Source organism: Hyaena hyaena, unplaced genomic scaffold, assembly GCF_003009895.1.
Source record: "Hyaena hyaena isolate Hyena2069 unplaced genomic scaffold, ASM300989v1 scaffold_235, whole genome shotgun sequence".
Lineage (NCBI taxonomy): Eukaryota > Metazoa > Chordata > Mammalia > Carnivora > Hyaenidae > Hyaena > Hyaena hyaena.
Genome location: NW_024080867.1, coordinates 904,569 through 915,519, shown reverse-complemented (window position 1 = coordinate 915,519; position 10,951 = coordinate 904,569). Strand labels below are relative to the sequence as shown.

General features: G+C 62.8%; 1 protein-coding gene across 1 annotated transcript in view; it reads right to left on the bottom strand.

The window, feature by feature from the left end:
• Nucleotides 1–9,960, bottom strand: part of TTYH1 (tweety family member 1) — a 16,217-nt gene extending 6,257 nt beyond the window's left edge. Inside the window, exons 1-6 of the mRNA XM_039244191.1 lie at nt 9,797–9,960; nt 6,658–6,836; nt 4,686–4,797; nt 3,987–4,207; nt 1,610–1,705; nt 268–340 (exon numbers count right to left, since the gene is read on the bottom strand). Of these exons, the coding sequence (XP_039100122.1) occupies nt 268–340; nt 1,610–1,705; nt 3,987–4,207; nt 4,686–4,797; nt 6,658–6,836; nt 9,797–9,922 (807 nt within the window). The 5' untranslated portion in view covers nt 9,923–9,960. The remainder of the gene's footprint in view (nt 1–267; nt 341–1,609; nt 1,706–3,986; nt 4,208–4,685; nt 4,798–6,657; nt 6,837–9,796) is intronic.
• Between the last annotated feature and the right edge of the window lie 991 nt (nt 9,961–10,951).

The window sequence follows — 10,951 nt, the reverse complement described above, 5'->3', positions numbered from 1 at the left end:
AGTCCTGTCCCCCCACCCGCCCCTCCTCCCTCGGACCCCGGAGTCCAGGCCCCAGGCGCCTCCTCCCTCGGACCCGGGAGTCCTGGCCCCCGGGCACCTCCTCCCTTGGAACGCACGTGTCCAGGGCTCTAGCTTCCAGCCCTCAGGATCTAGACCTCAGAATGTGTGATCCTGGCCCCAAGCCCTTCCCCTCAGGATCTGCCCTGGGATCCAGTAGTCAAGGCCGCTAGCCCCCAGAGGCCCAGGGGCCTGGCCTCCAGCACTCACCACAGCTGTAGCCGCCTCCAGCCCCATGGAGCCCCAGCTCAGGACCAGAACCAGGAGACTCATCACTGTCATCCTATAAAGGGGGAGGGGATTGGACTTGGGGTTCCGGTTTCTTATTCTCCCTGCCTCACCCCTTCCCTTCCTCCACCCCAAATCCCCATCACAGCCCCCCTTCCCTCCAACCGTCTGGAGCCTGGAGGATCAGAATTAGGGGCAGAGAAACTGGGGGGGAGAGGCTGGGGGGGGAGTGCAGGTTGTACATCTGTGGTTCATGACGTCAAACTGAACATCTGGCTGCTGCCCGGGGTGAGGGGGAGGACAGTGAGAAGGGCCCCGGGCTGGCAAGCCAGCACCCCAGGTCCCAGCCCAGCTATGCCCCTGCCTTGCTCCGGGATTTCGGAAGCCGCTTCTGGACTCTGTTTCCTGGCCTTGAAGCCCCAGGAGCCCCATAACCCCCAAGCCTGCCTCCCGGGTTTGAGCACAGCTGGGTCAGCCTCCTGCTGTGTCCAGACTCCTCCTCCAAGGAGCGGGGACCTGGCCAGGGTTGAGACTGTGGCCTGGGTTTGTCTAGGGCTGGGGTCTGGGGGTGAGGGTTAGCCCTGGAGGGTTGGCACCGTCTGTAAGCCTCGGGGGGAGACCGCACAGGGCAGCAGCCCTTGTCACCCGGGGTGGGTATGGAGACTGGTGAGCCCAGCAGGGTCCCTGGAGGCAGGGAAGACTCAGGGGCTCCTCTGATTGGGATAGGCCGGCCCTGAGGCCACACCAGCTCCAGCACTTCCGGGCTGTGTGGCCCTGAGCAAGCGGCCCAACCTCTCTGAGCCCCAGTCTCTCCTGTGTCAGATGGGGAGAGGGAAAGCCTCTCCTCACAGGGTCAGCGTGTGGGTTCCAGAAGAGGGGGCTGGCTGCATAGAACACCCCTCTAAATAAAGCGTGTGGTACTGAGATTCCCGTGAGCCACACAGTGGCCACGCAGCCTCGGAGGTGGTTGCCTTCTGCCCCGGGTCCCTCCGTGTACATCAGGCGCCGGAGGGGCCCCTCATTCACCGGTGGTTGTGTGTGCACCCCCATCCTCAGCACAACCATTGCGGGCTATTTTCTAGGATTTGGGGGCACTTGGGTGGCCTCAAACCCTGTGTTTCCAGGTGTGCCCTGGGCCTCCTGGGCTGGTCCAGGCCGGGTCTCTCCGTCCGTGCTGGCCCAGCCGGGACCTCCAGGCACGCTTGTGGGGTGGGGAGCGAAAGCAGCTCAAGGCTGGGAAGGTCCCCCCGCAGGAGCGCCATGGGATGGAAAGAGGTGCCCTCGTGCTGCGAGGTGAGCCTGCCTCGGGGTCGCCCGCTCTTACACGATCACCAGCCACTTGCTCTGCTTCGCCAGGCCCAGGAGTGTGAAGAGACACACCAGCAGCTCCAGCAACAGCAGGAGGACGTACGCCAGCCACCTGGAGGAGGGATGAACGCGAGACAGATCCAGCCCCCAGCACCCCAGCTCCCAGCCCAGGACTCGGCAGAGCGGGATGGCCCCCCGACAGTCACGCCCTGCTCTACCTGACCCTGCGACCCCCGGCTGCCGGGCCTGGCTGCAGCCGGCTCAGTATGAAATGGGTGCGCCGGGAGGCGGGCTGGTTCAGGGCTCAGGTCCCGGGGCGCCTAAACCCCCCCCCCCACGGCAGCGCGGAGGCCCTGTAACCAGGCACCAGTGACTGGCCTCCGGAGCCCCACCTGCCGCGGCCTGCAGAGTGCGGGGAGGCCTTCCCAGCCGTGCACTGAGGCTCGGGGCCAGCCTCTCTCCCTCCCAGCTGCACGCAGCCCTGTCTCAGGGACTTTGCCTCCTGTGCCTCGGTTTCCCCGCCTGTCCCGTGGGGGGAGAACAATAGCCATACTCCAAGAGGTTGTCCTGAGGCTAGTGGAGGAGCACTTAGAAGGCCGCTGAGCGCGCGGACACACTTAAACGTGGGCTCAGACGTCAGCCAGGGAACTTCAAGTGTTATGTAGTGAGGTGCCGAGGACTGGTTCACTCTGATGCAGTGCTGGCTCTAAGTGAGTGCTCGGTACACAGCATCACGCGGTTGTGCGGCTGTGCCGAGGCGGGAGCACCCTGCTTCTCGGGGAGGGAGCTGGGCCGAGTGGCCCTGGAGGCCTCCAGGCCTGTGCTGCCAGTGTCCTCACTGCACACGCACACGGCACACACCGCACGCCACGCACCACACATGCACATCACACACTGCACACAGCACATGCACACAGCACACACTGCACATGCACATCACACACAGCACATGCACACGGCACACACCACACATGCACATCACACAGCACACAGCACATGCACACGGCACACACCATGCACTACACATGGCGCACGGCACACGTACACGGCAGCTCCACTCTCACCCCGTCAGGGCAGCCCAGCCTTCTGCCCTAGTTGTGCTGCTGTGAACTCCTGCTCAGCCTCCAGGAACTCTGCCAGGAAGCTCTCCCTCCAGGGGCCCCAGTTCCCTTGCAGGAAACCGGCCACCTTCACTGAGGAACGACTCTCAAGTGCTAGGCCCTCTCACGTTGATACATCCGGATGTTTCCTGGTGGTGGTGGGCCTGCCTCACCCCGGGGGGGGCCTGCACAGCTACCGGGACCCCGGAAGGGAGCTGAGGCCTGGCACACGCGGCCTCTGGGCTTAGCCACAAAGCAGAAGTGTCCTCACTGGGACCCAGGCCCGTCGGACGGCCCAAGGGGCACCCCCGCCAGAGTGCTTCCGCCCTGGTCCGCCTCCAGCCCGGAGCTCAGGGCCCTCAGAGGTGCTGGAGACACAAGAGAAAGAATCCCCAGCAGCAGAAGCAGCGAGGACTCCATCGTGTTGGCTGCTGGGAAGGGTGGCCGGCCCAGAAGTCTGCATCATCTGATCTGTCCCTCCTTCACGTACCGCAGTCTCCGTGTGGCCCCCCCAGGCCCAGCCCCTGCCAGCGCACGCTCCCACTTCCAGCCTGTCCCCAGCCCAGCCCCGGTTCCTGCTCCGTTTCCTGCGAAGCTCTCACCACCCGCCACCTTAGAGAAAATGTGTTGCTCATGTGCGTGTTTCTTATTGGCCCCCTTACTGGGAGATGGGCAGAAACTGCCGTCTGTTTTATTCCTTGCTCTGTCTTAATAAAAACTTACATTTTTACAGACAACTGTATAGGATGTGCTATTGTAAACACTCAACTGATATGGACGCGTCTAGTCCTCAATGATCCGATGAGGGGAACGCTATCCATTGTTCCCATTTTACAGATTGGGACACTGAGGCACAGAACCAGTGAGGAACTTGTCACACAGTTAGGGAGTGGCGCTCCGGCTTTAGAGCTCCCGTTCCCAACCACTTGGGCACGTCTCTCTCGCACCAGAAGGTGTAAATAAATATGTGTTGAGTGGGTATACGTGTCAGACGGATGGATGACTGAGGAAGAGTAGAGTCGGTCTGGGCGGGAGTGAGTGGACGAATACCTGGGGGTGAGGTGGCATGGGGCGGCTCGGTCCATCTGTGTCCCAAGGGTTCTCAGCCTGGGCACTACTGACACCTGGGACATCGTAGGACGCGTCGCTGGTCCCTGCAACCAGGTGCCAGTAGCGCCCCGTCCCCCAGTGTGACCACCAACACATCTCCCGACCCGGCCTGATGTCCCCTGGAGGTACAGTCGCCCAAGGTGAGAGCCCCCGCGCACAGGGCAGGGGAGAGCGGTCACCCACCTGTACTCCTCCACAAAGGACACATCTTCGGCCACTTGCAGGGGGCTCAGGGGCACTCCCCGCCAGAAGGCCAGCCCCTGCAGCTGCTGGGCCACGGCCTCTGCCTGCCGCCGAGCACCCCGGGCGGCAGCCACCAGCTCGGTGCGCTGCGCGAGCACCTCCTCCAGGCTGGTCAGCTCGGTCCTCACTGCCTCGCCCAGCCTCTCCACTGTCTCCAACACCTGCGTGCAGGGGTGAGTCTGGGGTCAGGGGAGGGCATTCTTTGGGAAGGCCGGGGTTGGGGACGGAGTTGTGGGGGTGAAGCAGGGGTGAGCAGTGGGGGGTGTCAGAGATCTAGGGGCTAGGACATCTGTTGAATGAGGAAAGGAGGGAGGGTACAGTTCTGTGGCCTCCATCAGGAGCCCTGGGCGGTCAGGGGCTTGGGTCCCAGATAGAGACCAAGTATGAACGGGGGTCTGGGTTTGAGCCCCGTGTTCCAGATCTGGGTTAAGGCCCTGGGTGCAGCCAGGGATAGGTAGGGGTCCAGGTGTCCAGTCTGAGGTCCACAAGTTGCAACCTGAAGTTCTGAGTCTGGGGTCCTAAGTTTCAGGTGTGGGTTCTGAGGTTGGGTCCGGATTCTCTGGGAGGTGGCCCTGTGTCCCGGTCTGGGGATCCGGTCTGGGTGGGGGCGGGGCTGGGGTCCGCTGCCCGGCCCCTCACCAGGTGGTCTATTGCGCTGAGCGTGTGGTTGGCATGCAGCAGCGCAGAGCTGAGCTGGGATACCCCATCACTGGTCTCGCTGTTGCCATAGAAACCGATGCCAATGCCAGCGCTGAGAGGGGAAGAAAAGGGAAATCACAACGTGTCCTGGGACCCTGGGGGCTGCGTCCCCACCCCCACCTCCTCACGCGCCCAATCCCGGCTCCCACCCCCGCCCCATTGGTCCAGCCCGTCGTGGGAAAGGAACGTCTCCAGCCTGGCCCCCACCGGTTGCCAAGGTGACGGGAAGCCCCCCCCTCCCCCAACAGGGACGTCATTGTGATGCTAATGGTGGGTGGAGTGGGGGGGACAGATTTAACCCGCACCTCACTGGAGCAGAACCCCCATCACGCCCACCCCCAGGAGAATTGCTCCCCCCCCCAGGACTACTGGCCCCACACCCAATCCCCATCCTTCCCTCAAGCATCCAGACAGGAGCACCTGTCCCTTCAGGGTCCCACCGTCCCTTCCCCACCTGCTGCTGGGGGATCCTAGGAGTGCAGGGCCCCAGTCATCATCTCCTGGGGGGCCCCCGAGCTGAGCCTGGAGCTCCCCGCCTTCCCCCAGCCCCGGGACCCAAGCGTCTGGCCAGCTGGGAGCGAAGCAAGAGAATGTGGGCTGATGGGCCAGAAGCCTGCGCCCCCGCCCTCCGCGGCCGGCACACAGAGCTCCATTGTGGGGTCTGAATGTGGGCCCATCCTCCCCTCAGTGTCCCTCTGCGCAGGGGCCAGGCCGGACAGGGCGGAGGGAGCCAGACGCCCTCACAGTTCCCAGCCCAGGGATCCCACGCCCGCCCGGGCGCCCCCGCCCATTGTTCAAGGTCCCACAAAGCTGCTCTTGTTCCCAGGCCGCGGGGGCCGGCCGTGTCTCTCCCCCACGGGGCCTTTGTCCACCGCTCCCGTCCACCCCCACTCAGGAGAGCCCGAGGACGAAGCATTTTGGATATAGGACGCCCACCCCTCCTCCCCCACAGACACCCCCAAACACATTCTGCGGCGAGGGGGTGCGGGACAGCCCTGCCCGCCACTCCCCAGCCGGGTTCAGGGCAGGCCTTTCGGATCCAGGCACCCTAATCTGGGGAATAGGATGGCTCTCCTGCACTGGTGGGGGTGGCGGGCGGCCAAGGCTGCACTGAGAGCTGCTCTTGCTAAATGGTGTGTCCTCAAGTCCTCCTGTCTTCTCTCCCCCCCCGCCCCCCCAGGGTCACAGAAGAGGGCAGGGGCTTGCGGCCCTACCACTAGGGTGACAGGGCCTTGAAAAGTTGCTTTCTGCCTCTCCCTCAGACTTGGCTTTTCCAACTTGGGCATGAGGGACCTGAATCCAGCCGGGTTACTGTGGGAGGAGTCAGACCAGCTCAGACCTGGGCTGCAGGCAGGGTCTGCGCTGGGACCCTGAATATATTCCTTTGTTGTCTGTCTGCCTGACTAGAACATCAGCCCCATGAGGGCAAGGATCTTGTCCGGCCAGTTGGATCCTGTCCTGGCACACAGTAGATCCCCAGGAAATAGTTGTGGAATGAATGAATGAATGAATGAGTGAATGAGTGAGTGAATGAATGACATCACCAGTCACCATTTACTGAGTACAACTGTGGGCCATGCACTGTACACGCTCTCATTTAATCTTACCATAACTAGGAGGTGGGGGTTACTGTAACGTCCATTTTAGAGATGTGGAAACTGAGGCCTGGAGAGATTATATCCCCTAGTTGCACAGCTATTCAGGGACAAGGCCACCGAAGCCTAGTTCTTAACCCTTGGCTCCTCCTTCAGGGTTGGCTGGCTTTGGGAGGTCACTCCTCCCCTCAAAACTCAGTTTCTCCCTCCGTATAATGGGAGCATCTCTTCCTGCTGCAAGGACACCCTCCGGAAGACTGAGCGCGAGTGTAGGGGACCCCGGCCCCGCTTCCCCACCCACCCTGGGGCCCCATTACCAGCCGACGAGAAGAGCGGCGATACAGCTCCAGGTGACACAGCCTCCCCCGGGTGGGGGGCTCTTGGGCCCAGGGGGCTCTGGGGGCCGGCAGCAGCAAAAGCGGATGAGGTAGACAGCAATGAAAATGAGGCTCAGGCCCAAGCCCAGGCCTGCCAAGGCCGCCACCAACAACAGGGCCTGGGGAAGGGAGAGACAGGCCTCAGGAGGGCTGGACGTTCTGGACGTGGGACTTCGAGGGAGGTGGACGGCAGCCCTGGCTAGACTGGGGGTCCAGCCCAGCCTGTGGTGCTCAGGTCTCAGGTGGGGTCCCCAGCTCCTCCCAGTCTGGGAGCTGAGGCACCTGAGGGAGCGTCCAACCGAGAGGCCCAAATCCTGGGTCCGGTTCCTCTCTGCGTGTGACCTTCATCAGGGGCCTTCTCCGCTCTGAGACTGTCACCTCCTCACCCCAGCCAGGCGGTTGGAATGGGTAGAGCATCTCCCAGGACCTGCTGAGACCTGGATCCGGAACCGGGTGGGATCAGGGGGGTGGACGGGGACGCCTGTTCCTGGAGACGTGTGCGAGGTAGGGGGTGGGCAGCCTTCCTCTTCCCTTCTCCTTGCTGGTCCTCCCCACTCACTGCGCGCTCTCCCCCCTGCTGCTGAGCTCTGCACACCCACCGCAGCGTGAGTCTGTCACCCAGGGACTCACGGGGAGGGGGCGTGACAGCCTCCATGACAGTGAGTGTGTGTGCAAGACTCAGAGATGGAGACTTGGAGAGTGAGAGACGGAGAGAGGGACTCAGGGAAAGGGGAGACAGGGAGCTGGAGGCATGGAGAGAACAGGTGTCTGTAGTTAGAAAAGCCTTTCCACCCAGGACCTCACGGCGGAAAGCCTTTCCACCCAGGACCTCACGGCGGGGGGGGGGGGCTGTGCACGCCTGTCCCCTTCACACGTGCCCAGAACGGGGCAGGGGTTACCTGGAGCCACCCAGCGCCATGGGGACAACGCCGGGAACAGAACCAGAGCTCCGGACTCACTAATGCCATCTCCTAGACACTACGGCGTCTCTGCCTTCGCCCCTGCAGTGTGGTGTGGGTGTGTGTGTGTGTGACACAAGCGTGTGGCTTGTTTGAGTTTCTGGCTGTGAAACTGGATATTTTATCTTTGACTGAGTTGGTCTACCATGAGATACTACACCTGAGTGTGTGTCTGTGAGAGAGAGTGCGTGTGTGAGCATCAGGATGTGTTTTTGTGTGAATATGAACAGGTGTGTATGTGTTATACATGTGTGAATATGTGTGTACATGTGTGAGTTTGTGTGTCAGGATGTGTGTTTGTGTGAATGTGAACATTGTGTACATGTGTGTTTGTGTGTCTGAGCGAGGGCAAGAATATGTGTGAAAGTGAGTGGGTGAGAATGTGTGAGTGTGTTTACGTGTGTGAGGGGTGTGTGAGTGTGTATGTATATGTGACTGTGGGGGGCGTGTGTGAGTGTAGAAGTGAGGGCAGGAATGTGTGTGTGAATGTGTATACATGTGTATATATGTGACTACGTGGGTGTGAGTGTGTCTGAGTGTGCATGTATAGGTAACAGTGTGAGTGTGTATACAGGTGTATAAGTGTGTGTATGTGACTTTGTGGGTGTGTCTGAGTGTGTGCGTAGGTGACTATACAAGTGAGTGTGTGAGTGTATGTACGTATATCTGGGTGTGAGGCTGTGTGAGTGTAAGTATAGGTGACTGTGTGTGAATACAGGTGAGTGTGGGGACTGTGAGTGAGTGCAGGGTGAGAGTGTGTGTGTATGTGACTGTGTGGGTGTGAGTGTGCCTTCCAGCTGTGCCCGCAGCGTGATCTCCCTGGGGGGCAGTGTCCCCTCCGGGTCTGTGTGACTCTGTGCATGTCCCAGGCTGTCACCCTGTCGATGACGGGGGCGGCGGCGGAGTGAGCCTCTCTGAGTGCCTCCGGCAGTGACTGGGGCCTGGGACGGGGCCAGCTACCGGTGCGGGGCCGTGTGGGCAGGTCTCCCCGGCCGTGCCGTGCGGGGGCGTCGGTGACCGCACCGGAGGTCGTGATTGTGTAAGCGTGAGGTGTGGGCGAGGGGCTGGCTTCCCCGATTGGTGGGGAGAGGGCGGCTCAGAGTGGGCAGGGAGGGGCTGCTCCCGGCTGGCACAGCCATGACCCAAATAGCTCAGAATACAGCACACATCCCCCTCTCTGCTTTTCTGGGACCCCCCACCCCTTCTAAGCTCTCCAATCCCCAGTCCGCTATCCCAGGAGCTCCCCCGCCCCCCCCAGATCCGAGGGGCCTGGACCCTCTAGGCAGGGCTCCCAGCACCCTCCTCCACACTCCCCCCACCCCGCCCCGGCCAAGCCTTGCTCTTCATTAATCTCAAAGTCAAGGATTCGAATTAAACTGGGTCAGGGGACAGTTCTTTCTCCCCTTTTTGGCGCTGACCCAGGCTGGGCCCCCTTCCCCAGGGACGGCCGCTTCTGTAAGGTGCCCGCCCAGCCCCACCCCCCGGACCCACTTCTGTCATCCTCTGGTCCCCAGACGGAACCTCATTTTCACCCCCACCCCCATGCGCCCCAGCGGCTGGCTGACCGCCCCTCCTGTCCTGGACCAGGAGTGGCTGGAACCTTCCTCTGCTGGCACCTCCACCTCCTTTCCCCAGCCCTGGCCCTGAATCCCTCACGCCCCTTGCCCAGCTCAGGGGTCAGTCCCGTCCTGAACCGGGACACCCCAGCCTTCCTCTCTCGAGTCGCACCTTAACCGGGACATGTTCACCTGGACGCGCCACCGTCTCAGGGGAGGGGTCATCGTTTAGGACACGGAGAGTGGGCCCGTCTCCCTGGTGACCCCGGAGCCCTCAAGTCGCTCGAATCCAAGGTGCCCCAGTCCCCCCTCTGGGGTGAGGGGTCCAGGCCCCCGCGCCCTCCCTTATTTAAGGAGCCGGGGCTCTGGCCTCCCCGCGCCCGTCCCAGGGGAACCTCCAGGTACGCGAGCCTCAGGCCCTCCGCTTTCGGACACCCCAAAGTGCGGGCCCGGGTCCCCCCGAGGACGGCACGGGACTGTGCACCCAGCCGCCTCCTCCCTCGGGACCCGCCGGCCCTGCCCACCCCCGCGCCCCCGCCTCCAGGACCCCGCACCCGCTCCCACCTGCTGGTATTCTTGCTCTTGGGGCGCGAAGCCGCTGGGTACCGGGCGGAGCTGGAAGTCGGCGCGGGGCAGCTGGTGGAGCAGATGCACCCAGGCGGAGGGTCGGTAGCCCGGGGGCGCCCCCATAGCCCCCGGGGGGCAGGGCGCGGCGGGACGGACGCCGGGGCTGCGGGAGCCTCGGCCGCGGAGCGGGGCGCGGGCGGAGCGGGGTCTGGCGGGGCTCAGGGGCGCGGAGCGGGGGGCGGAGACTGGGGGAGGAGGGGGGAGGCGCGGGCCCGGCGGGGACGGTGCTGCCCCCGGTGGCTGCCTGCGGGACTGCGGCGCCGCAAGCTGGGGCGGGAGGGGGCGCGCTCCGCCCCTCGGTGCCGGCTCCCACCCGTGGCGGGCGCGGGTACGCTCCGTCCGGGGACAGCCGTGTCCAGATGAGGCCCCCATACCGATATCGCCCTGCAGCGGCCTAAGGGTCCCTGACAGGCCTGTGCAAAGAGCGCTGAGTATTGGCACAGCATTTCCCGAAGAGCGGTCATCGCACCCATAAAACCCCTTCGTTTCTGTGTGGGAGGGTAGTCTCGCTTATAAAGGGTGCCATCTGGATACAATCCCCACCTTTGTAAGTCTGTATAAAAACACATCCTCTGTAAACAACGCTTCCCATGTGTGCAGACCATTCTAGAACGTATGCCTGCTCTTACCAGTGATAAGGACCCCTCCCACCCCTAGATAGAACCTGGCCCATCTCTCTAGGGACCCCTCCCCTCTTTGTAAGAATGCCTGACACGTGTGTAAGCACCTCTCCAAGCTCATTGAGGATTGCTTCGATGGACGTAAGGATTCCACCGACCCCTTCCATCCACCGTGCGGTTTACAGAGGATCTTTCCAGCCACTCTCTGTGCTGAGTCTCACAGGAACCCACTGATGCCACACTGGTTCGCGGGGACGTAGAGGCCCTTGGAGGGGCCCCGGCCACTTTAACATCACTGTCCGGCAGTCCCTGTTGCGGCTAAAACTAAGGTTCCCAGGAACCTGCCCCAGGGAACCCCCCCCAACCCTTGTAGAGCTAGGCTAGACTTTGCCCCGTGGGGTCCCCACCCCGGGGCCTCCCCTGCAAGGACTGAGATGGGCAGGAGGAAAAAGGGGGGGGTTGGCACCCCACC